Here is a 27,430-nt window from a genome sequence, read left to right on the forward strand (position 1 = left end):
TTCAGTTTGTTGTTGTACTCTTCCTATGGTTATTATTATGATTCTTATTCTTATTACTTCTCATATCGTTGCAGTGAGCCCGGGTCCTCCTCTCTGTTCTCACAGCAGTCAGACAGACGTTCCCTTCACTTCTGCCAGCTGCTGATTTTCTTGTCGTAGTTTTTTTTTTTTTTTTTTTTTCAAATAATTTCGGAGGAGGGTGAGAGAAGCTGCTCCACACCTGTACAGAACCTCCATCGTAGTCTTCCCTTGACTTTTCCTCTCACCTCGGTAAGGACCTGCGGTGCAATTCTTTTTACGGTTCATTTCAACGAGGGAGAAGAACACAACGCGGACCTTTGTATTCTTTCAGCAGTAATAAGCCGTATGTTTTTAGACCGGCCCGGAACGCCTCTCCGTCCCTCGCTCGGTTCTATTCTATTAGCCTCAACACTTGTACATCTCCTTCCTCCATCTCGTTTCCTCCCCCTCCTTCCTCCCTTTGTCACTTTATTGCTCTCTCCTGACCTCCTTTTTCAGACAGGCGGAGAGAAAACCGGAGGAAGTGGCGGGAAGGTAAACCAATCAGAGAGAGCTGGTAGGACATAATACTGGTTGTGTCTTTGTGCAAGACTTGGCTGTGTTGTAAATAATTACTGTAGAGTCAGTAGACTCATTATATTATTGATAAGGAAATCTGTCATTGAACATAAGTTGACTTTTAAAGACACCATTACAGAAGGTGAAACACATGAAATGGGGGAAAAAAACCAATAATAAATATGGCTATTAATGTTTTTTTTTTTTGTGTTGTACTCCTTGTTTTGCTGTTCAGGTATGCAAGAGAGGAATTTCTATTCATAATTTAAGTTTGTAATCTGTATCTTTCAGTATGCAAATAAAACTAGGTGTTCAATTAAAGTGACTTATCGACGGCTATGTGAAAAATGACTTTTCCTTAAAGATGCAGTGAGGGATGCCACATGGGTCCACCGGGTGGTGCCACGGACTCTCTGCAATTTCCCCATCAGCCTTCACTCCAACTGGAAGTTGCTTCAGTTCTTATTGTTCCAAGTGTTTACGCCCTCTCAGTTTTTAGTTTTTTTCCTTCTCCTGTTGGACTGAGGTAGACTGGGCAGCAGTGCTACTCATAACACCACCTAGTGGTTAAAAGTGGTAATTCAGTTCATGTTAGGCTGAGGTTCCGTCCTTAAATTCAACAGAGATCAGTCACTATGAGTATGATTTTTTTAATTGATTGGGCTAAGAAATAAAAAAACAATGCTGCAAACTGTTATAGCTTGTATCAAATTAAATATTGAATATTTGTGGGACTCTTTTCACTAAGCTGCTCACATCACTTCAACTGTTGTTTCACACACACTTGTTTGCCGTGTGCTCTACGCATGAAAATCTGCTCAAAAGATCCAGAAGGTTTTAGTCCATCCACTCGCAGCTTCTCTTCTTTTGATCCAAACACACATATAACAGTCACACTGGTCTAAATGTGACTGAAGTGTTTTCCATCAGTCAGATTTCTTAACTCACAAGAACTCAGAGGAACCTGGATGGTCCGTCTCGTCTACCAGGTACTTTTTACAGGATGTTTCAATCCAGTTAAATTCACTGAGAAACGTTTTTTTTTTTTTTTTTTTTTTTTTTTTAAGTGGTTCATATAAATATATTCAAGCATTTTTATGTGGCTTCTGAAAACTTGTTTTTCTCACAACTCTGAAAATGATTAACAGTTGAGGTTTCCGAGGAGATGCAGCTCATTCCCTTGTTCTGTTTCCAGCTCACTGGTAGTTTCAGTGAGTTGAAAGTATCAAAGAATTTTTTTAATGCTAGAAACTGAATTTTGATTCTTGAAACTGAGTTTGGGATTGAATTTCAGTAAAATTGCATAAACGTTAATATTCATTTTCCAACCTTCAGTTTCAGTTCTTGAAATTTGAAATAGAAAATCGCACTCTAGACATCACATTAAATATCTATCCAGTTCAACTTATTTATTCATAATAAATTTACATTTTATTGACCCTTATGAAAGTCCTCAAAGAACATCTGTCAAGTCTAAAACATTAAAACTTTTTTTTTCTCCTGGAAATCTTCAATAAAACTTTATATTTTCAGACAGAATATTTTTCTGTACTTACAGCAGTTCGGTTTGTGCAGGAACATTTCTTCATAAACACAGTGGGGGGAAAGAAAGCAAAAAGCACAAGAAATAAAATAATTTACATTCTGCTATTTAAGTTTAGTTTTTTCAGCTTGAATTTCTCCCATGTGCGCGGCTACACCTCCTCCAGGACAGAATCAATCTGTGGACTGACTGCTGGCCTGTTTCTCCAGAAGTAAACGCAGTTAGTAGGACACACTGGGTTTTGGTGAAAAACATTTATTGACATCACATCTTTACATGATCACGAAACTTTTAGACCAAGTTACATCCATTTCATAAAAATGATCAAGTGAATCATACAAATATCTGAGGCACAACTGTCCTTTTTTTTCCCCAAATCATTTCCTCCATTATGCATCATTTTAACACTGATCCCTCTCTGGGTTGTTTTTTGTTTTCTATAGAGAGGGCCGTCAACAAACTTTGGTCGTTATTTTGTCCTCTTGGCACAAACCCTCACGGCGCTCAGCGAGGATTCGGGTTTTCCTTTGGCTCAGATCAGCTGCAGGCCGTCCACGGCCAGCCCGTTCTCCAGGGCCGTGTGGTAGATCTCCAGAGCCTGCTCCAGAGGCAGCGCCCCGCCCTCACTCGTCTCGATGATGGCGATGGTCTCCCCGAACTCATTGCACATGATGGTAGGGGTGCCTTGCACCTGGTGGGGGGCGAACAGGAAGACAGAAAAATCAAATGTTAAAATCTCAACAAAAAACATGTGCACTGCTTGTAAAGTCTAAAAAAATAAAAAATAAAAGTTTAAATTATAAGGATATTGGTCGCCATGGCGACGCAGACAGGTGAGTTTCTTACCTGCTGTAGATCTGAGGTTTGGATCTGGATGAGCTGCGGTTGTCTGGACAGCTCCACCGCCGAGGCATCCACCACGGCCACGGCGGAGCTGGTTTCCATGGCGGCCTGGGCGGCGGCGGCCGCCTCCTCCTCATCCAGCCGCTGCTGCCTGGCGTGCGTCTTCTTGTGGTTCCTCAGGTTGGAGAAGGTCTTGAAAGCCTTGCCGCACTGGGAGCACGTGTGCGGCCGCTCGCCCGTGTGCGTGCGCCGGTGCTCCACCAGGTGCATGCTCTGGACGAAGCCCTTGCCGCAGACGTCGCAGTGGAACGGCCGCTCGCCCGAGTGCGTGCGCAGGTGCTCGCGCAGGTGCGTGTTCTGGCGGAAGCGCTTCCCGCACACGTGGCAGGGGAAGGGCCGCTCGCCCGTGTGGACCCGCTGGTGCAGCGCCACCCCGGAGGACGACACGAAGAGCTTCCCGCAGGTCAGACACTGGTGGGCCTTGGCGCGTTTCCCCGCGGCGTGGCGAGGCCGCCCGGGCCCCGCGGCGAAGTGGCTTAGTCTGTGGAGCCGCAGGTTCGCCGGGGAGTTCAGCTTCTTCCCGCAGATGTTGCAGTCCAGACCCGCCCTCGCCACGCCGGGCGACGCCCCCGAAGCGGTCCCGCCCGCCGCCGAGGTGGAGGGCTCGGGGGTCGCGTCATTGCCGGCCTCCGCTTGGCCGCCGGGCTCCGTCGCCGCCTGCACCAGCGCCGGGTGCTGCTCCAGGCAGTGGCCGTCGCGCTGCCTCCGGGTCAGGAACCCCGCCTCGCAGTGCAGGCAGGGGAAAGGCGCCGGGGAGCCCGGGTGGCGGGTGAAGCGGTGCGCCGCCAGCTTCTTGGGCCAGCGGAAGGTGGCGGGGCAGTCGGGGCAGCTCAGCGCCGGGGCGGTGGAGTGCAGCAGGCTGTGCTGGCGCAGGTTGGAGGACTGGGTGAAGGAGACGTGGCAGACCTCGCAGCGGTACGGCCGCAGGCCGGAGTGCACCAGGTTGTGCCTCATCAGGTTGGCCAGGGACGAGAAGGTCTTGCCGCAGTCGGAGCACTGGAACGGCTTCTCGCCGGTGTGAGTCCGGATGTGGTTCCGCACGTGGATCTGCTTGCGGAAGGACTTCCCGCAGACGCCGCAGAGGAAGCTGCACTCGGGGGCGTGCGCCTTCCGCCTGTGCTGCACCAGCTGCAGCTTGGAGGGGAAGGTCTGGGGGCAGGAGCGGCAGGAAAACGCCCCCCCGGCCGAGGTAGATTCTGCTGAGGCGGCAGTGGCGCCGGGAGCGGGGTGTGAGGGTGGCGCAGCAGCGTCTCCCAGCTGCCCTGCGTTCCCTTTAGCAGCCTCCACGCTGCTGGCCGTCCCCTTCTCCTCATTCTCCCCCTGATCGCTCTGCTTCGGAGTCTCCATTTGACGAACCTCCTCCTCGCTCAGAGGCGCCATCAGGCTGGACTTGGCCTCGTCGCTCCGAGAGCTCTTCTTCTCCCTCGCTCGGTCCAGGATGGCGAGGGCAGAGGCGGACGCTCGTCTCGGAGCGCAGAGCTGCAGAAAGCATAAGAATACGTCAAGATGAAAAACAATGAAAAATTTCCAGATTTACAGCAGGGATAAGATACACCCACAGAAACATGGCTTGAGTCAGGTGGGGAAAAACTCACCGATTTAAAACTGAATTCTGAAGTCAAAAATCTTTTTTATTCGTCAAATTCTTTGAAGCAGGTGCTGATTACACACAAGGTGTACGGTGTCAAACTTTATGGGATGAGCATCAACTGATCTTTGGTCTAGATTGAGATTAACAGCTGCTGAACACAAAACAGCTTCAGCAGATCGTTCCTTGAAGCCAAAGTCTGAATATTTACACACTCGTCTCAGAGATTGTGTGTTAAATTAAATTCACTCATTTCATAGAAATTAATTTTTGAAATGTAAATGCAGCTAAGCGATGCCACAAATCCTGAAATCAGATTCATTACTGCTTTACACACACTTAAAGCATGTTCTACGTTCATCACTAGTTTCCACAACAGCAACTGGAGACTTTAAATGAATCCTGCTGCAGATCTTTAAGCTCAAACGCGATTGCTGACCGAGCCTTGCGGCTCACAGAATAACGACACCAAAACACAGTGAAGACACTCAGCGGAGGATTGATCTGTTCATTTTAACAGTTTAAAAAATAAACATCAATACAAAACTGTACAAAACATAACTAAAGGAAAAAAAAAAAAGAAACCTTTTCCATTCACATTTCAGAATTGATTACACATCTCATCAGTATCCACAAGTCGAGAGGAGAGAGGGAATAAAAGCAAACAGCTGGCACCTTGATGTCCCGAGGGAACATTTCACAGTGCAGATATCTGAACAGTGAAGGGTGGGGAATCAATCAGTCTGAATTTGATTATTAATACATTGAAAATACATCAGACGCCCAGCTAGGGGGAAAAGCTGCGCGACGCTGACTTGAGGCTGCGAAAGCATTCAGGAGACGGGCGTGCCGACTAAATTACCGCAGAGACGGGCGAGGCCGCGCCGCACGAGTCGCGGTTGAGGTGTGTTCGGCGGTGGTAGAGGTACTTGGTCATGTTGGTGAAGGTCTTGTGGCAGAACTGACACTTGTGAAGCGGGTCGGCGGTGTGGGACTTCCTGCGGGAGAGAAGAAGAGGAGAGCATGAAGTCGTCCATCAGCTCGCAGTTTGGGACAGCGCTGAACTGCTGTCTAAACCGGGTCATTGGTGTGTTTGCAGCAGTTCCGGCAGGTGTTTATTTACCTGTGCATCATGAGCGTCACCTCAGTGGTGAAGCCGCTCCCACAGTCCACACACAGGTAGCGGGCCACACCGGAGTGGGTTCGCATGTGCGTCTCCAGCGACGGCGCCTTCTTGAACACCTTGCCACACTCGGGACACTCGTGCGTGCCTTGCTCGTGGACGCGTCTGTGAGCCGCCAGCCGGTTGACGGAGGTGAAGGTGCGGCTGCAGAGCTCGCACTGCTGGAGTTTGGCCCAGAGGGCCGGCTTCTTCTCCGATCCCCTTGCCCTCATGTCCTCGGGCCGCTCTGCGGCGTCCTCCCGCCCTCGCCCGTCCTCGAAGCCACTCATGACCCCGGAATCCCCGCTCTCCTTGTCCTGACCCAGGAAGTGCTCTCCCTGGTGCTTCAGGAAGTCCTCTGGAGTTTTGAAGAGCAGGGAGCATTCGGAGCATTCGTAAGGGTGGACGACCACCATCTCCGTCGACTGCCGCTGCTGATTGTCGCCGCCGACGCCTGGAGCCAGTCTCAGCTCCAGCCTCTGCACGCCGTTCTCCAGGACCCCCAGCTTCGGGGATGGGTCCCGCGCCACCGCGGGCAGCAGAGGGCGCAGCCGAGCGCGATGCTGCCCGGGGGAGGTGGAGCCGTCCGCCAGAGCCTGAGCCGTCAGGATCTGCAGGTGCATGGTGGCGGAGCCTGGCGTGGGCGTGACGGGAGGGAGCAGGGCGGAGCGGGAGGGCGGAGCGGGTTTGGAAACAGACTGACATTTCCTCTGCTGCTGCTGAGCAAGGACCTGGAAAACACACAGGAGCGTAAACACCACAAGAACTCTTGGTATAAAACAAAAGCAAGATGCACTTAAAGCAGGAACAGTCAAAGAATACATGGCGGTTATATGACATGAGATATGTGCATGTTGCTCCACACTAATAGATTTGAAACACATTTCCTGCGCACGTGCGTCACTGAGTGCCTTAAAATCAAAGTACCTGAGCCAGGATCTCGCCGGCCTGCTGCTCACTCAGCACATACTTCTGAACGCTGTGCAGTGGAGTGATGGTGCCGTCCGGCTGCAGCACGTACTCCTGCAGCAGGGGCACAGAAACACGTGACGTTCAATGAAACACATGCAGAACAGTGACGGATAACACTCGATTTTAAGTTCCTCACACACAAATCGTGCTTTGTGGACAGAGCATTGAATTCTCCACGGATGCGTCTCAAACTAGTATTTTGTTGATCTACACTCCAGGCACGACTCGCCAGTCTCCACAGACCAACACAAACTACTCAGAGTCAAAGGTAAACTCATCACTCTGGTGATAACTGGCAGCAATCTGCAGAGTCCAAACCTTTCAACAGATTTTAAAAGTGTCATCCCAGTTGTAGGAAAATACTTTTGGGAACAGTTTACTGACGTTGACTGTCGTCAGAGGGAAGCTGAGCTCACGTGTGCCGTTTCAGCATTCACTAATCCCCCACCTGACCTGACACCCAATCTCATGGAAAATGATTGACCAGATTTGCTCTCTGCACTGCACGGATGAACAGAGGAGACCTGCAACAGGTGGTGAGGGTGACAGAGCACGTCCTGATTAAATCACGACCAGACGTTTACAAGACGAGCTGCATCTCCCCGTTTGACCCTTTGGAAAAACTCAAACAAACAAACGAGCAGCTTGTAATCTGAAGCAGATTTCTTTGCTTCACCCTTACCTCACAGCCCACCTACACAGCACTTTAGATGCAACAGTCGCTTTCATATATTTCTATTCTATTCATCTGCACTGAGAACCGTTACCTGCCAAACAATATGACACACTGGTGAGGAACACTTATTCTGTCATTTAACAAAGCTGATCTGGCCAAACAGCATCATCAGTGCTTGTAATTTTACACCACCTTCATCATATGTTCGAGGACTGAAAGTCAATCAGGGAATTCATGACATGCTGATGTCCGCTCGTGCTCTACTCAGAGAAATCTGAAGTCTGGTTTTTCTTCCTGTAACATTCAACCTGCTTGTTAACTTGTTTTTTTAAGTACCGTGTCAGTGTGTTTTGTTTCTTACTATGGTGTCGTTGTTGCTGTGTGTGCTGCTCCTGTTGTGGGTCCGCCGGTGCTCCAGCCAGGACTCAGGTGTGTCAAACAGTGCCAAGCAGTCAAGGCACTGGTATTGAACCGGCTGCACCACCTCAGCCTCTGACCTGACTTCCTGTGTCTCCGTGATCTCCAACAGCTCTGAGGAAAGCACGTAAGCAACACGGCCAGTCAGTTCTGACTCTTCACTCCTTTCTAACTTTATAATTCGACGAATGGAATCAGTAATTTCTATGAGGATATCTGTCTTTGGTTCACCTTGCTGCTCCACCTCCATCCCCGCCTCCCTCATGTGCATCTCCTGGTGCTGCAGCAGCTCGTCCTGGTTCACGAGGAGGCTCCCACACTCCAGACACTGGTACTGCTGGCCCTGCTCCATCATCTCTGGGATTCCCTGGATGGTCATGGCCTCGCCCTCCACCTCACCCTCCTGGCCGGTGTGGATCTGCTGGTGGATCAGCACCTCCTCCAGGGTGTTGAAGAGCTCGTGGCACTCGCTGCACATGTACTGGTGCTCCACATACACACCTTCCGCCTCCTCCTCCTGTTGCTGCTGCTGCTCGGCCATCGTGTCTCGGATGTTTTATGCAGGTTATGAACTGATCGTGGATAAAGTGTGTCCAGGGACGAGTGGATAAGTGGAAAACTTGGACCACTCAGAGAGGCAACAGCTGTAGAAAACGAATAAAGCACAAGAACATGCAGGATTAAATGAGTTGAGTGTGTGCTCAGCACCATGTGTCACGGAGTGCACAGTAATCAGTCATGACAGCATGCTGTGTGAATAAAAGTAGGTGGTTCGCTGCACGGAGGCCCTCTGTCCGCCACACCGCCTCCTGATCACTGGCTGGAACATCGCTGTCTGCTTTCCTCTCCGGTCTGGTCCCCGAGCTTTGTTTCCTGCGTGTGATGGCGTACGGAGGGCTGTTGGCGGCGCTCCCTCCGACACTGCAGACCAGTTTGTCGGCACCGCGGTTTCCTGAACGCGGCTCCCGGTTCGCCGGGCGGCCCGTCAGGCGGCGCTACCCACTTTTCCCCGAAGCTTTCAGCTCACGACGGCGGGCCCTCCTTTCCCACTTACCTCTCATCTACTGCCGCTGCACGAACCTTCCTGGGGCGTCACTCCCCGGTCCCGGAGCCGCGCGCGTCCTCGGTCGGCCCCCGGCCGCCTCCTCCGGTCTGAGAATCAACAGAAAGAAAGGCGTCCGTGAGAAATAGCCCCACAAAACGTGTAATGAAGCGTTTGCCCGCCGAGCGCCTCCATTCTTGTGACATGAAGCCCCGCCCAATGCGGTAGTTCGAATATTTTGGGTAATCTGATTGGGGAAAACGCCTGTCAATCATAAACTTCGCTCTGCTCATGGGAAATGTAGTCCTTTTGTATATGCACCGGTGAGCAAGTATCCAGAGTTCATTCAAAATTACCTCTCTTTAATTTTTAAGTTTCCCTTGCAAATTAAGATAGATTGTTGGCTTTATTCCTGTTATAAAACAATCGAATATATTCCCACCCTTGTAGCTACATTAACTAAACAAAAGGCATTTGGCATAGAACAAAAATGCTACATTCCACTATGGTATCTAAGTGTAAAAAAAAAAAAAGTACCTTAACTGTTAAGCCTGTATATTGACATTAATATTTAATATTAATATTTGCTTATTTAGGGTTTATTGTATTTTTGATTTCAACTTTCTATTCTGTTTAATATGTTGTACTCTGCTTGGCACAACACTGTCAAGAATTTCCTTCTGAGATGAATAGTCTATTCTATTCTACAGTATAGTATATAATAAAACTCTGCACACAGGGATGATAATTATCTTTTTCTCTTCAAACAAAGCATGCACACAGATGACATTTGATATAATTAACAATGACCACTAAATATTGACAATGGGATATGATAGAATAAATTCATATTGCTACACAAACAACTAGGAAACGGTGTACTGTTTTTCTTCCTTCATTGCATTGTTTGTTTTGTTGTGTACGAGATTGCAGTTTCTGAAAAGTTCAGTCAGCTTCAGTAACTTCCTATAAAATCTTGTGGTACAATGTATTGCAATTCTGGAAGCCAGTACTGGAAGGTTACAAGTATAGGATAGTAAACGATAATTAAAAATAATAATTTGTTCATTTTTATGTGTTATTTTTTTTTTGGAAATTTTTCCAAAAATTGTTTATACTGTATGTTTCCCGTTAGCGTCGCTGTGCGGACAGTAATCCGCCAAGGACTCGCTTACCCGTGAGGCTTTGCGAGCCTTACGTCGTCGTGCGTCACCTCCCAGTCTCCCCACCATCGTCGCTGTACTGAGGAAGAAAGGGGGAGACGGGCAGCACACACTGAAACGCTGTGAGTGTAGTCTTTATTTATATAGAATATTTAAATACATATAACAAGCTTCAGTGTCTGCCGGCGTGGCTGGTGATAACGCTCAACCTCGCCCCGGCTTCAGTTCACACAAATATGAGCGGCAGCGGGCGGGCCAGGACCAGCTCATTCGCCGAGCCTCCCGGAGCTCCCGGATCCGCCGCGGCCGGTGCCGGATCTGCGGTAGCCGGCGGAAGCTCGACAGGAAAAACTGGGGCTTCGCAAGCCAGTGGAAGCAGCTCGACGAGCTTTGGAAATCTGAAATTACCAAGTGAGTATCGCCTCATACTTCTGAAATCAGCACGATTCACAGGCCTCCACAGTGGATTGGATTGAAGTTATTTTCTGCAGAATATGTGAGCGAGGTGTGTTTGATGCCGAACATTTTAGAGGAGCTAGCCTTAGCCAAGCAGGCTGTTAGCGGGCTAGCTAGCTGGTGTTAGCTCTCCCGCTAATGCTAGCTGTGTTTTTCATTAAAGTAGCTTTGCGATCTGGAGCTTTTATCGCGTTGATCTAAATTTTCGTCAGCTCTGAATTAAGCCACGGATACCTCCCCTTCAGCTGAGGGGCTAGAATATTTTTCAGTAACGGTAGTTGACCGATTATTTAACTCTGGACCGTGTGGATAGTTTGGTGGTAACCGTTGCTACATTTTCCTTCATTACTGTGAGACATGAAAGCTCATTAGATTGCTAACAATTTCAGAGATTGGAGTGTTAAGAACCCGATCTTAGTTTTTAGTCCTAAGCAAATGACGGAAATTAGGTTTTCTGTCGCCTGATAGAAATAATTCAAATTTTTGGGTTTCAATCAACATAATGATCATGTCCTTTCCTCTAACATATCCGGACCCAGCCTTAGCTCTATGTACTCCTGATTCCTATACTTACTGATAAATAGGCCTTTATGCTCATATTTTGTCAGCTGTTTTGTAATTTTAATCCTCCTGAGGTCACAGTTCAAACTAGGAAGGACAAACTCACCTTCTTTGGATTCTGGCATCAATATGATGATAGTTACTGGTCTATTACTTGTACTACAGTGTCACTACCCTTAGATGCAAAAATGTTTTAAATTAGACTATTAGATGATTTACCTTAGAATACACTTCAAGGAGGCTGTGTACTTTTTGTGTGGATAGTTAGGATACAGTCACTCTCCATCATTTTGACGCCTGTGCTCGACACCCCGGCTTGCCAGCAACAGTCCTTTCAGTTAGTTCTGCTGGTGTGATGAGAGAGAACTTGCAGCGTGATTGGGGGGGTCATGCGGCTGCACAGCGGTAACAGTTGGCTGAAGATGTGTAGATTTAAAGAATTTGGAAAAGATAAAAGATTGAAGCATCATTGACGTATTTAGTAGGTTGGGCTCATACTGATACTCACACACGACAAAATAACTACCAAAGGAAAGAAGCACAACTCAATGGGTAGGTGCAATTTATCAACAGAGCTCCAGATACTTTGGTTAATTTGCATCTTTTGGCTTTATCATGCTCTATGACTTTGTCATGATCTGCACACTGTGTGAGACCATTGTGCCAGGTTTTAGGTTTTACCTGCAGAACAGCTTCACTGCACCGTTGGACTGTATTAACGCCCCTCTGGTAACCCTTCACCGCTTTTGCCCAGCTAATTTCGCACAAAATGATTGAATGAATCTAAACGATAGCAGCTTTTCAATCAGCTGGCAGAACGGTGTAGTGCACCAAATGCCATTCTATGACTACCTCTGTTTGTCCTGTGACCCTAAACTTAATATTAATGATAACGTGAATCAACAATCCCCACAAAAGTTTCGATTCAGAAAAATAAACAGAGTGCGATTGTGTTCCCGCATCAGCACAATAGAGACTTTCAGTCTGAAAACTGGAGGTCCATGTTTTAATATGTTTGGGGGGAAAACACTGAGATTTTACAAAATGATAAACTTCTGATTCACTGGATACTGGCCTGCTTTCTTTCACCTTCGCCTGCTCTGATTTTGCTACTCCTGCCAGTCCCATAGGAATTAATGCTGCCGTTATTTTGTTGTCAGACAACATTCCAACATGTAAACGTTTGACCACAGCAAAACTTAAAAACTCTCTGGGATAGTCACTTAAAGAGTTGCATTTTTTTTTAAAGGGATATAACTACACACATCGACAGTGTCTACCGGGAGATGCTGATATTGTGATAAAGAGAAGCGCAATTCCTCACTTGTCTTTTTCACATCCACACAGCTGGACAGTAATGGTGTGAAGTGGGTGTCAATGTCAGTTAATCTCTTCTGCAAAGTTGGATGACACAGATAATCCTCGTCTTTCCTCAGAGTGGTGTGGGAGGAAAGGGTCTCAGATGCAGTTTCACAATGCGAAATATAGTTTAAAAAGACCTAGTAATTTAGACGCCCTGTCACAATGGCATCACTGATGAATACAGGTTTTTACTGTCTCATAGAAACCAAAAAAAATGTCAATGAGAGTGACTAATTGGTATCTCTGTCAATGGAGAAGATGAGTCGAGACTGAAGGGAGCTTAACTGAGAAAGGCAGTACCGAATGTTGGAATGTGTAGCTCTTTTGACGGTTCATCGACTGTTGGTCGCCAATGTAGTCATCAAAGATGGCAGAGCAAGTATAAGTGCAATGTAGGTTTTTAAATCATGACTAACCCTTTCATTTAATACTTTATGTGAAGTTCCGTCAAGAAATGTCTCACAGAGGTTTAAATGGAGCATGAACTCAGTTTTGTGAAGTAAACTGTCCAATAACTATGAAAATCACTAATAACTGTTCAACTCTTGTTTTATTACATATGATTTGATCAAATTCTCACCCAGGAGGTCGTCTCAAAGTCAGTTGTTTCACTTGTATCTGTTACTTACATTTAAGTTTACAGTCGTCCTACTTATCCCGAAATATAAAGTCATGCCTGACTATTAATAGCTATTTATTTTCAAAGCATAATGAGGTTTTCCTGCTCTCTTGAACTTGTTACCACCAGTTCCACTTTGCGACTGCCTTCATTTAACATTTTCCTGAAGCCTTTGTTTCCACTTCTAAATCATTAGCAGAATAATAAGGGTTCAAGTGAGGTGATAAATACTTAATATGTACTTATTGGTATCATCGGAAGATGCAACAAACAATTCTTCCAACAGTTCAGGGTTTCTGCAGCTCCGACTCAGCACATCCCGTCCTCATGTTACCTTACATTAAAGCCAATTGCAGTTTGTTCCATCCAGTGTGGTTTATTGATTATAAATTTAACTGCAGCAGAGCAGTCAGAGAGGGTCAATCCTCAGCAGAGACAGATACTCCGTGTCAACCAGTCAGAAATGGTGATGGAAGAGGAAAGCCTGCTTTATTGCTTCACAAGAGTGCCATCTTGAGTCTGTGTGGCAAAAATGAAAAGGTAAATGACAATAACTATGACGGGCGATTTTCTGACCACTAAATGAAGAGGCATGCTTTTTTTTGCCCACAAATTAATACAGTGCAACTTCCTCTTTTAGATTTATTACACAGAAACTGAAATATTTAAAGCCTCAAAGGGGGAAGAATCAAATTATTTGAAAATATTTTTTTGAAGACTAGATATGTACCCCTTTTTGATTGAAATGCTTGAAACAATTTATATATTTTGAGTTATTAATTTAAAAAAAAAAGACAGAATAGTCAAATTCGCAGTGATTTTCTCATTTTTTCGTGGCAAGCCTGTCTTTTTTTTTCAGCTCTTATTGACAGTCTGGTCTCTTAAAGCAGCTTCTGTTGCGCTGGGGGAGAAATTAAAAGGCACCAATATCTTTTCCAGCAGTTTATCCGACAGTGTAACTCATCATCACTCCCAATGAGGAAAGACACTAACAGGCCATTAATGATAAAATATTAGGCTTAATTTATTGCTCAACCTCCAATGATTTTATCGGAGAGAATGCGCTTTTGTTTTCCGCGAGTAAACAAGCTCCAAGGTGATTGCTTATTAAGTGTGGGTGTGATCAAAGTCACCGTGCTCATCCCTTTTTGTCTTACTCATCGTTGACATATTAGAAAGCAGAGCCGATTCACTGACAGCTGGGCACAGCGCTCATCTTTGCATTCATTATTCAAGACACGATCATGCCACAGCTGCTCCATATTTAATGCGCTCCCCTCTGATTTAACTCGTTTAAAAGGAGTGTGAAAGCGATTCTAAAATAAAACACAAAGGGACAGTGTACTGTGGAGCCGTCGCAGAGCAGCGTGCAGGAGCCGCACGGCGTCTGATCCCCGAGCTTAATATTTCCTGCTGACCTGAGGGGAGAGATCAGATCTAGGCCAATCATGTGGCTGCGCTGCCGGCTGCTGTTCACCGCTAACCTTGAGAAAGTTTTCCTGGACGTTTTTAAAAATAGAAAAAGTCATTTTGCCACTCGCCAGCAAGAAACCGTTGGCTGTCTAAACACCGCTGTCACCAAGCCGTCGACGCGTTTGAAGCTCATCTCTCCATATAGGCAGAAGTAGGAGATGACAGTTCAGGCAGTTTGTCTTGTGATTTGCAGGAAACCAAAATGTTTCATCGTCTTGACTCCATTTTGAAATTGGGAGACGTGCTGGAGCTCTGGAGGGGCCCTGTCGAGACAGGCAAAGTGAGCAAGCCGTGGAAATGGTAGCACCTCTGGGTGTGCTACTGTCCGCACAATTTCATCACAAGCTCTGACAAGCCTTTTGGCAACGGGCCTCTTCCCCGCTCCTCTTCCTCTTCCAGTGCCGGTGCTTCTGGTGCCCATTTGTCAAATCATTCTTGACCCAACACAGTCAGGGGCGGAAAACGCTGAGCAGCTACTTGACCCAAACTAGAGCTGTCACCTACTGTTAGATCTCGTCCGTCTCACTTTTTTCTTCTGATTCCTTCAAGGTTGGGCATGCGCTTGACAGTGACACTGTTCAACTAGTCGAAAACACACACCTTTTATTCCTCACTGTGAAATCCTCTGTGAAGCACTGCTCCTCATCCTTTTTATGTAACGAGATCACAGTGCTGGAGTCAACTTACTCAATTCCAGTTTTCCAAAATGAATGGGTTTTTTTTTTTTTTTTTTTAATTCACATTGCATTTAAGTGAAGCCAGTCTTTGAATGTTTTCAGTGGACTCAGACGTCGAGCACAGAAAAAAACACTGAATGAAAGCGCATTTGAAGTTTGGGATCACAGAATAAACACAGGTGATTTTCAAGAGGCCAGCATGCAGCATCCGCAGTGCCTGTCAGGTGGTTGGATAGCATCAGACTCCCTCTTCCCTGACACCTTTCCAGTGTTGGACGGCGACCATTTCTGCCTTTCTGAAACCGCCAAGCCAACCTTCACACCAACCTGAAGCTGTGAGCGGACAGATTTTCAGCCGATTCTGCAGCTCTCTGTGTGACGATCTGTCCTGACAATGTGTTCCCCCTCTTCTTTTAATTACTTTGCTTTTCCTTCACTGTACAAGCCTGTTTCTGAATCTCACATTTTTCGGGAGTTCCTTCATTTAAATCGATTTCCAAACCTGCTCAGTCATTTTCCTCTTTCTGACCACAGCTGTATATGAGATAAGATAGAGTGAATTGTTGACAGATACTGGCCTATTACAGAGAAAATAGAGAAACGGACAACCATTCACACCTTTGTGCAAATTGACATTGAAATAAAAGCTCAAATGCTTTAGTCATGTGCTCCCGGTGTACTCGCATACCAATATATATGTTGCATACCATCTGTGACCACTAGATGGCACAGGATGACAACAGAATCCTGTTAGTGCTGCCAAATAGCTCCCGTTGCTCATGTAATTTGACTGATAATGAAGAAGAAAACAAACTAAAATTTTAAGTCAATTATAAAATATGTAGCTGAAAAAGGAAACAAACAGCATTAAGAGTGTAAAGTACAAATCATTTGTGTGACTGCTTGCTGCGAGGAAGAGCACCCAGTGCAGTAATAATGGATCCTGCCTTCAGAATGGTAAAATCTGAATGTTTTCTGGGTTTAGTTTCCTTTGTTCGGAGCAGGGGCGCGTAATTAATTTTTCTGAGGCACCAAATGGAAAAGCAAGGCTATTGTGGAGGGTCAAGTCACGAGTTCAATTCGATTCTGCTGAATATTATTTTAAATCCAAACAAAAAGCAGCGTGTTTCATGGCTTTAATAAGCTAATGTTTCCACTCTGCGTCAGACAGGCTTATTTTTTCTCTCCCTGTTTTTTTTCTGGTAAAGCTGATTCAAATGTCCTCTGAAAGAAGGGAAACCATGATTATAAGATGGCCCCAGCGTTTGTTTTTCCACATATATCTTGTTTTCATTAAGATATCAGTTTTATTCTCTCAGGCAAAGTTATTAAAAACACATGGGATGAAACACCTGTTAACACTTCTAAACATCACCATTGGGAAGTGGACACACGTGCACCTCACAGTTAAATCTCGCTGAACTTCTCAGACGCTTCCTCATTTGAGATCAACATGGTGTTCCCGAACACAACACAGTTTGTTCTTTAGAACTTGGCCAGACGGTTTGGTCGGCCTGCTCCCTTCTTGAATCGGCGCCTTCTGTCTTGAGTTTGTATGTTCTCCCTGTGTCTGCGTAGCTTTCCTCTGGTTCTTCCCACAGTCCGAAAACATACATGTGAGCTTCATCAGTGACTCTAAGATGTCTGTGTGTCGGGACGGTATAAACTGTCTACAATTAGTTTCTCACTAACAACCAGAGGTCCAAACACTGCACAGGATTAGTATTCACACAGTTTTTTAACCATTCTTTGAATTGACTTGACTGTTTACACTCACAAAGCTGCTCCTTTGTCTCCTCATGAAGAGGGTTTTCAGACTCCCAAACGGACTTTTACTCAGTAAAGTATGAGCTGATCACTCTTACTGAATTGTAATTCTAATGTTTCTGGTTTCTGGTAATCGTGACCTTTTATCTCCAATGAATGAACCTGTGTTGTTTATGCTCGTCTGTGCTATAGAAGAGCTTCGTGCTCGTCTACCCCGGGGGAGCAGGGCGAAAGCGTTGTCGGAATTATCAGGAGCTCATTATCATCCTGTGGAGTGCGTCTGGGGAGGCTGCACATAGGTCACAGTCGTTTACACCGGGAGCACCGTGTTTGTTAATGTTCAGCTGCTCTCTTTCTCTCTGGGTTGCTGGTTTATACCTGAACCAGAAAATGTGCCATGTGTAATCTGTTTCCCCGTGCTCGACGCATGTGCATTTGTTTACATTCCGGAAGGTGAGTTTTGCATTGTGTCGTCCACAGGAGACAGCGGTAAAGTGACGACGGTGGTCGCCACGCCCGGCCAGGGTCCCGATCGCCCTCAGGAAGTGTCCTACACAGACATAAAGGTTATAGGAAATGGCTCCTTTGGGGTGGTCTACCAGGCTCGCCTCATCGACAGCCAGGAGATGGTGGCAATTAAGAAAGTCCTCCAAGACAAGAGGTTTAAGGTAAGCGCACGTCTCCTGCCAGATCGCTACGTTGACGTGAAGTGCTGCTGTTTTACTGCTGCGTTAGACTCATTTTTCTTTGTTTCCTCTCATTGTTACAGAATAGGGAGCTGCAAATTATGAGGAAATTGGACCACTGCAACATTGTGAGGCTACGTTACTTCTTCTACTCCAGTGGAGAGAAGGTGTGTTTTCCACTGAATACTATAATAAATACATATTTTTGAGTTATTATGGGCATTCAAAACTTTGTAAAATCTGCTTATTTGATTGTTGTTTCTTCATCTTAAATGTCATATCAGTCACACCTGGCCATGTTTCGTTTAAAGTCTAAAATAATAAAAGTACTCGAAGTGGGCCACACAAAGTACATAGAATTAAACAAAAGCTTTTTAAATAAACAAAAGGCAAAATCCTGCTGCGTTTGCCTCTCAGAACACAGTTTCCCATAAAATTGTAGCTTTACTTAAGTGTAATCAATGATTTTTGCTCAATATTATCATAACAACATACATATACGTGCACAAACGTTTGACGAAAAACATTGTGAGATCATGAAATTGAAAGAACGAGACTGAATTTCTGAGCATATATTGACACAAAAATGTTTGGAAGTAGATTCGTTCTGGCTGCTCTCAGCACAGTATTTAATAAAATGTTTAATTCGAGACAACAGTAAAGTATATATGATGTGTTGGAAAGACCTGTGAGTGTTCAAAGGATGTCGAAAGTGTCGGCATTATCCAGCGCATGTGCGCACATGCATGGAACATATTTCCTGGTAAAAACGTTCCAGTAGATGTCGCTGTATGACAATAGAAAAGCCTCCATTACTACCTTATTGAACAGACTCAGAGGAGCTGGAGTCAGGTGATTTCATGGTCGGAGTGAAAATAGTTTCACAAACAAATAGATTTTTTTTGTGCCTCGATTCCTGAGCTCCAGGAAAATGTCTTTATCTGCAAGTTCGGATCAAGTCACCTGATTGTTGACCTAAATCTGGGGCAGCAGGGGCAAAGCACTGAGTTTCTAGGAAAACACTCACAATGTGATGAATGATTTTAAAGTCTCCCTCAAAGTAAGAAGTGGAATCCTCTTTCAAAGGAAGCGTTACAACAGCTTATTACATTTGGCAATCGTAAGTCTGAATTTGCCTCTTCTGCTCAAACAGTGTTTATGCTCCTGAACCTCGTATTACTTTTTGCTGACATAATCTGGTTTGCATTCCTCCGGTAACCATAACTGCCAGACAAAATAATCCCAGCCATAGGTGTTCGTGCTCACATACTAGTGATAGCGGTGGTCTTAAGTTTTTCTAACATGAACTTCTAAGTAGAAAACTAACAAAAACACAATTTGAAATCATTGAGAGGTGTTGAAATTAAGATGATGTTGGGGGGAAAAAATGCAGAAGATATCACTCACTCTACACTTTTCAAAAATTCAGACCCATACAATTATTTTGGAGTATTTACAAGTTCCGTCTTTGTTGTCTTTTGCCCTCTGGAAGCTAATTGAGTCCTCAGTGGTCAAAGTTCTCCTGAGTTAAAAAGTTCCTGTGGATCCACATCTTCACCTGTAACTGCTCACACCTCTGTCACTGTGTTTCTCCTTCACCAGAAAGACGAAGTGTATTTGAATCTGGTGTTGGATTTTGTCCCGGAGACAGTGTACAGGGTGGCTCGGCACTTCAACAAGGCCAAGACCACCATCCCCATCATCTACGTCAAGGTGAGTAGAGGCGACAGGCGGCTGTTGGTGGGCTTTTCCCCCTCACTGCTTCCACCGGGCCTCGGGTTTTAATGAAAGGCCAATTCACACACGAGCGAGACGGCTGATGTCCTCAGATGCCGGCACGCCGTCTCGCCTGCCAATCTGCTGCGGATCTTATCTCAAGTTGTGGCCACCACGAGGAGAGAAATCATCGTAGTGAATATTCATGGTGGTCTTTGAGGGGTTTTGACTCCTCAGCTGCGTCACATTCTGCTATTCTTATTATAGAAGAAGCGCACGGAAGACTCGCACTGTTGAAACTCTGCGAAGTAGCCCGCTCTACAAGTCAAGGAGCAGGTTGTTAGGAAATCTGCGCTTTTGAGTTTGAAGTGTGCTTCTGGTAATACTTTAAATTCTCGAGCATAAGAAGTCAGCCCGCAACACTGACACACACTGCGTCTTATTTGCACTCGTCTGATTTGTACTCGACGCTTTTAAACTGCTTTTTATGCGCGGCTGTTATAACTCCGTCCTGACCTCCTTCGGTACAGTAATAACAGGAGGTGGATGTTAATATTTTATCCCCGGCTTTTGAATCGAGTTTCATCAGTAGTGCAAATTCTGCAACGGAGCCGGTTGAAGCAGGAAGCCAGGTTTTGCTCAGTAATTGCCTTTGGATGCCACAAACAGCCCGACTATTTTCCTGTTTGTTTTTCCAGCAGACAGCTCGCTGTTTCAGGATTATGAAAGCAGAAAGGGGGAAGATGGTCCCGGGGGATATTAATCTGTTTGCAATACCCTTGGTTCCCTGTCTAAAAAGGGTGCTCATTTTTAGAGTGTGTTTGTGTGTTTACTGTGTGTGAAGCGGCGGAGAGGACATTATAGCTGTCTCATGGCCCATTTCCCTACCTCAGCCTGCCGCTCCCCTGTGGCCCGGAGACGCATGCCGATCTCTCTCTCTCTCTCTCTCTGTCTCTCTCTCTCTGCTGCTTTCTTCCTCTCGCCGCTGACATCCCGCCTTCCTCCAGCGACACGCTTCCATCACAGTGTGCCTGGGGTGTCATCCCTCCCCGTGTCCCTTGGGTCTCATGTTTTTACCATGTTTCCCTGCTGTCTTCTTCAAACCTCTCCTCTCTTATCCCCCACCTCTCTCTCTCTCTCTCTGTCTGTCTCTCTCTCTCTCGCTGCCCTCTTTTTAACCAGTATCTCTCATCCCTCTTGTCATCTTGTCTGTAATCATTTTGTAATCTGGCCGGCCTGCTGTCACTGCATCATGCGGGTAATAATGATGATAATGGCGATGATGACGGCGGCGATCGTTTGTCATATTAAGATGCTTACAGTCTGTTTTCCACAGGCACATTGAGATAAACGCACACTTAGCCGCGTGCGGGGCAATTTTTAAATCTCGCGACGGCATCACTGACCTAGGATGCGTAGACAAATGTCAAATAAGAGTTGGATGCGGGTGGCAACACGTCTCCGGGGAGAATTTTTCCTCCACCCTTGTGTTATTTCGGTGTGGAGGCACGCCACTGCGGGCTGCGTCAGACACCGCGCAGCTGCTGCTTTCAACACACACCTATACACTGCTCCCAAAAGCAGAAATAGGGTGCACAGAGCTGCGACTGCCACATGATGCAAATCCATACCGACACACAGATGCACACACACACACACACCCTCCCTTTATCACATTACATTGTCCTTTAAATAATTCTGATAAAATCATTGAAATTGCTCAGTTAACATTTGGTCGACATTATTTCTGTGCTTTTTTTTTTTTAATTGTTGTTTGTGACTCATTAAAATGCTGCTCGTCTCTGTAAGAATCCAAAGTGAAGCGTTTTAGCTTAGCAGTATTTTTATTTTTGTGGAATGATTTTCTTGCGAAAGCTCCAATTTTTTTTCTCCGTGGTGTCGCTGCGGGCCAAGTGACTCGAGTGTGTGTTTGTTTTGAAATCGATCCGGAGCGGTTTGAAAATTTATTTGCAGGTTTTTAAAAAAAATCCTGAAATGCCGACTTCGGTTTCCCTCAAGCTAAGATCCTTCCCCCCCCCCCCCCCCCCCCCCGCATGTTTCACGATGATATTCCATATCTGTAGATTAAAGTGGACTCATAGGGGAAATTTATCTTTCACCCTGGAGACCACTAATCTTTTCTGCTTGTCAGCATCGTCTGAGCTGCAGCAAACAGTGTCTCAGCTTAATAAAGTTAAGAGAATTAATCATTTTTTTATTGATTAATCCATCCACCTATTTTCCGTCCCTTTATGCGCCCCGGCTTCCATTTAATTTATTGAACTGTCCTGCTGTGACGTATGGAAATGAATGTGATTATCTTAGCCATTTTGTCCCAACTGGATTTCTATTACTGGTGCGTCGTAAAAAACCGGAATTAAATTGTGATATTAAAAGGACCCTGGAACATGTTTAATTTTACATCTGCAGACATTGCAGAAACCCTGACAGGGCTCTGCAGCCGCACGGAGAGGCCTGACCTCTTTCCTTAAAGGCTTTTCGTGGGATTTCTGCGTTTTGAGTGTGTCACGCTTGTGCCTTTCTGTCCACTCCCGCCTCCCCCAGGTGTACATGTACCAGCTGTTCCGCAGTCTGGCTTATATCCATTCCCAGGGCGTGTGTCACAGAGACATCAAGCCTCAGAACCTCCTGGTGGACCCAGAGTCGGCCATCCTCAAACTCTGCGACTTTGGCAGGTCAGTGACGGACGCTGCCGGCGGACTCGTCTGTCTTTTTCACCTCATGTCGATCATGTCTTGATTTTTCAGTTTTTTTGTTTTTTTCATTCATCTAATCAATTTGACAATTGCTTTTTTTGTTTGTTTTGTTTGGGATGCTCCAGTGCGAAGCAGCTAGTTCGGGGGGAGCCCAACGTGTCCTATATCTGCTCGCGGTACTACCGTGCCCCGGAGCTCATATTTGGCGCCACCGACTACACGTCCAACATCGACATCTGGTCAGCCGGGTGCGTCCTGGCCGAGCTGCTGCTGGGCCAGCCCATCTTCCCCGGGGACAGCGGCGTCGACCAGCTAGTAGAGATCATCAAGGTACAGAAGAGACGCCGTGAAAGACCTCTGCGGGTTCCGATGCGTTGTGAACGGGCACAGCAGTGTCGCACGTGGAGAAATTCCAACCCCGTCTTCTGCTCCGGCAGGTTTTGGGGACACCAACGAGGGAGCAGATCCGGGAGATGAACCCGAACTACACAGAGTTCAAATTTCCACAGATCAAAGCACACCCTTGGACAAAGGTACGCTCCTGTTACCAGACGATGATTATGCCACACAGCAAGTGTGAGGATTCGGTTCTGGGCACCAGGAGCCTGCTTTAATCAGAATCTGACAGGTTGAAATATGAAATTCAGATTTTTCTTCTTCTTCCTGACAGGATTGAAGTAGTTTCATGCGTTTTCATTCCTGCCAGGTGTTTAAGCCCCGCACCCCACCGGAGGCCATCGCCCTCTGCTCTCGACTGCTGGAATACACTCCGGTCACCAGGCTGTCGCCGCTGGAGGCGTGCGCGCACGCCTTCTTCGACGAGCTCCGCCAGCCCAACACCCGTCTGCCCAGCGGGCGAGAACTGCCGCTCCTCTTCAATTTCAGTCCCGTCGGTCAGTTCCTCCTCCTCCACCGTCATTCTCTTTAATCACATGCGTTTGTCGTTTTTCCGGTGCCGGTTTACCTTCCATGAATTCAGAGGTTTTCTGAAAGAAGCCCATCTTCCAGTGTGTTTAATCCTCGACACTGCCCAGTTTAAGATGTAAAAACCCGCTGCTGGTGTCAGATGATGAACTGAGCCTTCTGTCTGCCTGTTGTGCTCTCAGAGCTGTCCATCCAGCCCCAGTTGAACTCCACGCTCATTCCTCCTCATGCCCGTGCACAGACATCGCCTGCCTCACATGGTACGTACGGCGCCATCAGCGATCCTCTTCTTATTTATCATTGTAATACTGCTGGGACCTTGTGAAGGGGTCCTCGGCTAATGTGCCACAGTCAGCAGAAAATAATTTGAAAATGTGAGTTACTGACTCCCTAAAAATGTGTGATTTTGAATAGAATTGTAGAAATGTGCTCATTAATTCAAAGCTATATGCGCTAAAGATATTTACGAACCGGTCGGAGATGTGTTTACGGACTTTTAGAAGATGAAACCATTTGAAATGAAGGGAGCTCGAGTGCTTCACATATATTAATATGGATTAGTGTGAAGGTTGAATTCAATATATTTGCAACAAGTAGCTCTTGAAATTACTCAGTCGCTCTGAAGTAGCTCTCAGTTTGAAAAAGGTGTGTGATCCCTGCTCTGATGCAGCAGTGACTCCTCACTCATAATCTCATTGCGTCAGCCCTGCCTTGATATTGGCCTCCGTCAAATTCAGCCTTGGATATATGGTGATGACCGGAGCCAGAGGTGCTCGTTGAAACACGTCTGAGGTGAAGGTGGTGGCTAACCGCTGTGCTTCCTCTCTCCCCCTGCAGAGGGCGGCGTGTCAGACAGTACCGCCCAGCCCAACTCAGCACCTGGATCCATCAGCAACAGCACCTGAGCGTCCATCCCTCCGTCACCGTTTCAGTTTCGTTCTCCCGGTTTTTCCATTTCTCTCCTCTCTGCTCCTCTTCCCTCTCAACCATCCTCCCGGCTCCAAACCCTTAAAATAGAAAGAGAAAATTACCTGACACCCCCCCCCCACACACACACACATACACACACAGGCACGAAGACACAGCATCGCAGTTTCCCCTGAATGTAATCCACTTTTTCTAAAAAGGAGAAGCAACCCCGCCGCTGCCCGACTCCGGAGGCCGCCGGTTGCTTTAAGGACATTTAGGTTGCTGTGTTTGGGTTGATTATAAGCAGCAGTTTTCAGTCCGCGGCGGTCCCAGATCGTCTGGAACAGATTATAAAGAGAAGAGGAACGTGATACATGTAATGTGGATTTTTTTTTTTTTTTCTGTTGTATAAGAATATAAGACTTTTATCCTTTTTAAGTTTGTTTTTATTTTGCATCAGCTGTTTTTAACGCGTGGCCCGCGGCGCCGTCGATCGGGCTCCCGATTGGCTGTGGAGTGGAGACGAAGGACACTCTGTGTAAAAAAAAAAAGGCCAGATTGAAAATGACAATCAACCTCAGTAGAGTCCAAAAAAAGAGAGAGGGGAAAAAAAAAAAAAAAGAAATAGGGGTGCACTTGTACTGTACATAGTGTTGGATTGTACAGCCCACCATGAACTCTACTCAAGTTGTCGGTTTACCAGATCCAGCGGTGAACAGAGGTGGATTTTTGGTTTTTTTTTTTTAACATCCCACTTTGATACCATCAGAGGCTCAGTTTTGTTGTTTTTTTTTTTTGTTTTGTTTTTTGTCCACGTCATTTTAGATAAAAGCTTTTAAATTTTATCACACAGCCTCGTCCTGTGTTGGTCCCTCGACTGCCTTTTTTTTTTTTTTTTTTTTTTTTTTTTTTTTTTTTTTTATGTGAACGAGGGGGAGCTCTGTCCCAGCGGAGCGTGCTTCTTCCGTTTCGTCATCATAAGCTTCACCAGGCGTTCTCATGTTAGTATTGCACACGGCGGAAGGGAAGCGGAGGGGAGCAGGAGGCGGGGGGCGGCGGCTTGAGGTGTTGGTGCGGGGCTCCGGTCGCACCCAGCCTCGGCGTGAAGTCGCTTTCATCGATTATGTCACTTTACAGCGTTAACCTTTCACATCGGCTCGATCATGTTGGGGGGGAGGAAAAAAAAATGGCTGCCGGGTGGGGGGACAGAGGAGCGGCGGGACTGTTTTCACTCGACTTCCTCTCGTGTTCCTCACGTCCTGGAGCCTCCGCGCTCAGCTAACCCCGTCAGCATGGACTGCTTCAACGCCCCTCCGGTACCCAGACGTGCATGGTCCAGTGCGAGTCGAGCACGGTGCGTTACCCGTCAATAATCGGACCGCGAATGACATGCAGACCCCCCCATCCCACCCACCCCCCCGAAACCCCACAGCTTTTGGAGCCTCCCCTCCCGTCCCTCCTCATCTTCATCCCTCTGCCTTCTGCTTCCCTCTCTTCCCCCCCACCCCTTTTTTTTTTTCCACTGCTAAACTGTAAATATCATGTACCTTTTATTTTATTTTGTTATTATTGTTATTATATTGTTGTTCTTGTAATTTTTTTTTTTTTTTTTTTTTTTTCTCTAGTAGACCGGCGCAGCAGCGGCCGGGCTGTTTATCCTCAGTCGCAGTCTGTAAATATGATTTCATTTCAGTCCCTGGTTCAAGGGGGGAAAACAGAACAAAATGTTTCATTTTTAATTCTCTCTCCCGTCATTTCTCTCTTCACGGCTTTTCCCTCGTCCCCCATGATGATTTGATTGTTGTCAACTGTTTTATTTATTGTATTGTGCTTTTTAGAGGGGTGGGGGATCGTTTTGGATTTTTTTTTTCTTTTTTTCATCACGATAGTAAAATTAAGGGATTTTTTTTTTTCTTCACATTTTCTAGTCCAGCCATGTCACATGCTAAACACTTTCACATCCAAGATACTGTATTCAGATCCAGGTGTTGGCGTGTTTTGGGGGGTTTACTTTTTTTTTTTTTTTTTTTTTTTTTTTCCATCAGTGGTCTTATATGTTTGCAGGTGCACGTGTTAGCCAACAGGTGGAACAGTTCTCCATTTAACTTCAATGTGAAGGGAATGTTACAAACCTCTGGATCTGTGGGGTCGCGGCGTTCGGGGCGGAGCACGGATCACCTTTGTTTGTGTGTATGTGTGGTGTGCGCGTGTGTGTGTGTGTGTGTGTGTGTGTCTGGAGGGAAGGGGGAAATGCATCCGTCTGTCAACACAGTTCATCTCCTTTATCCTGTTCTGGATTTGCTGTCCGTGTGTCGTGCGAGAGCAGCGGGTCTCACCCGGCCGGCGGGTTTCTAAGGCTTCACAGATGCCGAGTCTCTTGAGCACAGCTGCAGGGAATGTATGTGTGTCTGTGTATGTGCCGACAGAACGTGAACACGATTCTCCTTTAATGTACTTTTATCATCTTCTGATCACTTTTTGTTTCTAATTTGCTGTGACTCTGCTCTTTTATCTCACGGCGCTCCAGAAAGGTCACGGTGAGATCATTTTAATGTTTTTTGCTTTTAAGAAGCTGTTGGCGTTACTTTACAGTACCTTTACTTCCCTCCGAACCCCTTGTAGTAGAGTTAATAGGCTGCTGCCGACTTCTGAGGCAAAGATCTGGATTAGCAAAGGAAATGAGACGCCCGCTCTCCAGTGGGCTCAGTTGTTACAAATGTGGCCGTTTCACGCCGGAAACTCTTACTTGTCATTAACACTATACGTGCAACCTTTATGTACCTGCAATAATGTCTTTATTTCGTGTTCTCTGAGGGTTTAAGTGAAGCGGGTTGAGTTTGTAACAGCTGGACACGTCCGCCGGCCCTCGGAACAGCGCCGATTCGTCCAGCCGCAGCTGCTCGCTGCCGCAGATCGGCCCGCAAAGTGGAGTAACGAGCACTTAAAGACTTGATGGAAAGCGTCACATCAGCTCTTCCGTCATTACAGGCCGCAGAGTGTCGGGCTCAGGAGGGAGAAACGTACTGTGAAGCAACGCAAAGTGTTTTTTGTATTTCTTATTTTAACGATCTGACCATGACCTCTTGCGGGCGCCGTGCCGTCACCCCCCCCTCTCTCTGAGGGGGAAAACGTGTAAAAACAGAAGAGCTGGATAAAGGAGATGAAGAGAGAGATGGAGGGAGAAAGACCCGTTTTTGTTTGTTGGTATAAATAATTAAACTCATTAATAAAGTGATGAAACTGTTCCGTGTGTCCAGTTACTGAACAGATTGAAGTTTTGGAGTCGCAGCTTGTTTGTCATGTTCGTCCCGTCGATTCGACAGAAAATACAAATGTTACCTGAAGCTTCTCACACAGAGCATGAAAGACAAAGCATCAAGCACATGATCAAAGTTGTCCCTCCTGTTGCTGCTTCAAATTAAAACACTATGTTTTGCATTATTCATTCATCCAGGCTTTGACTCGGGCTCAGCAGTGGTTTTTTTTGAGCCTGTACATTTAAAGAAACATCCAGGCTT

General features: G+C 46.2%; 2 protein-coding genes and 1 long non-coding RNA gene across 3 annotated transcripts; 1 reads left to right on the forward strand and 2 right to left on the reverse strand.

Moving 5' to 3' along the window:
• Positions 1 to 299: 299 nt before the first annotated feature.
• Positions 300 to 20,518, reverse strand: LOC115397053 (uncharacterized). Its single transcript, XR_003932423.1, has 2 exons — positions 20,488 to 20,518; positions 300 to 393 (listed from the first exon to the last, which is right to left on the reverse strand). It is a non-coding gene; the product is annotated as an uncharacterized LOC115397053 (long non-coding RNA).
• znf526 (zinc finger protein 526) lies at positions 2,373 to 9,087 on the reverse strand. The gene is made up of 8 exons (XM_030103068.1): positions 8,895 to 9,087; positions 8,072 to 8,484; positions 7,785 to 7,954; positions 6,703 to 6,798; positions 5,737 to 6,506; positions 5,476 to 5,611; positions 2,969 to 4,504; positions 2,373 to 2,813 (listed from the first exon to the last, which is right to left on the reverse strand). Exons 2-8 carry the CDS (start codon positions 8,379 to 8,381, stop codon positions 2,655 to 2,657), a joined length of 3,177 nt encoding a protein of 1,058 aa, XP_029958928.1. The 5' UTR covers positions 8,382 to 8,484; positions 8,895 to 9,087; the 3' UTR covers positions 2,373 to 2,654.
• gsk3ab (glycogen synthase kinase 3 alpha b) lies at positions 10,116 to 24,556 on the forward strand. Its single transcript, XM_030103157.1, has 11 exons — positions 10,116 to 10,167; positions 10,271 to 10,456; positions 17,441 to 17,628; positions 17,730 to 17,813; positions 19,249 to 19,359; positions 21,928 to 22,058; positions 22,205 to 22,409; positions 22,517 to 22,612; positions 22,786 to 22,972; positions 23,186 to 23,263; positions 23,841 to 24,556. The coding sequence occupies exons 2-11, from the start codon at positions 10,282 to 10,284 to the stop codon at positions 23,906 to 23,908; spliced, it is 1,323 nt and encodes a 440-aa protein (XP_029959017.1). The 5' UTR covers positions 10,116 to 10,167; positions 10,271 to 10,281; the 3' UTR covers positions 23,909 to 24,556.
• Positions 24,557 to 27,430: the final 2,874 nt, after the last annotated feature.

The sequence above is a fragment of the Salarias fasciatus genome, chromosome 11 (assembly GCF_902148845.1).
Source record: "Salarias fasciatus chromosome 11, fSalaFa1.1, whole genome shotgun sequence".
In the NCBI taxonomy this organism is placed as follows: Eukaryota; Metazoa; Chordata; class Actinopteri; order Blenniiformes; family Blenniidae; genus Salarias; species Salarias fasciatus.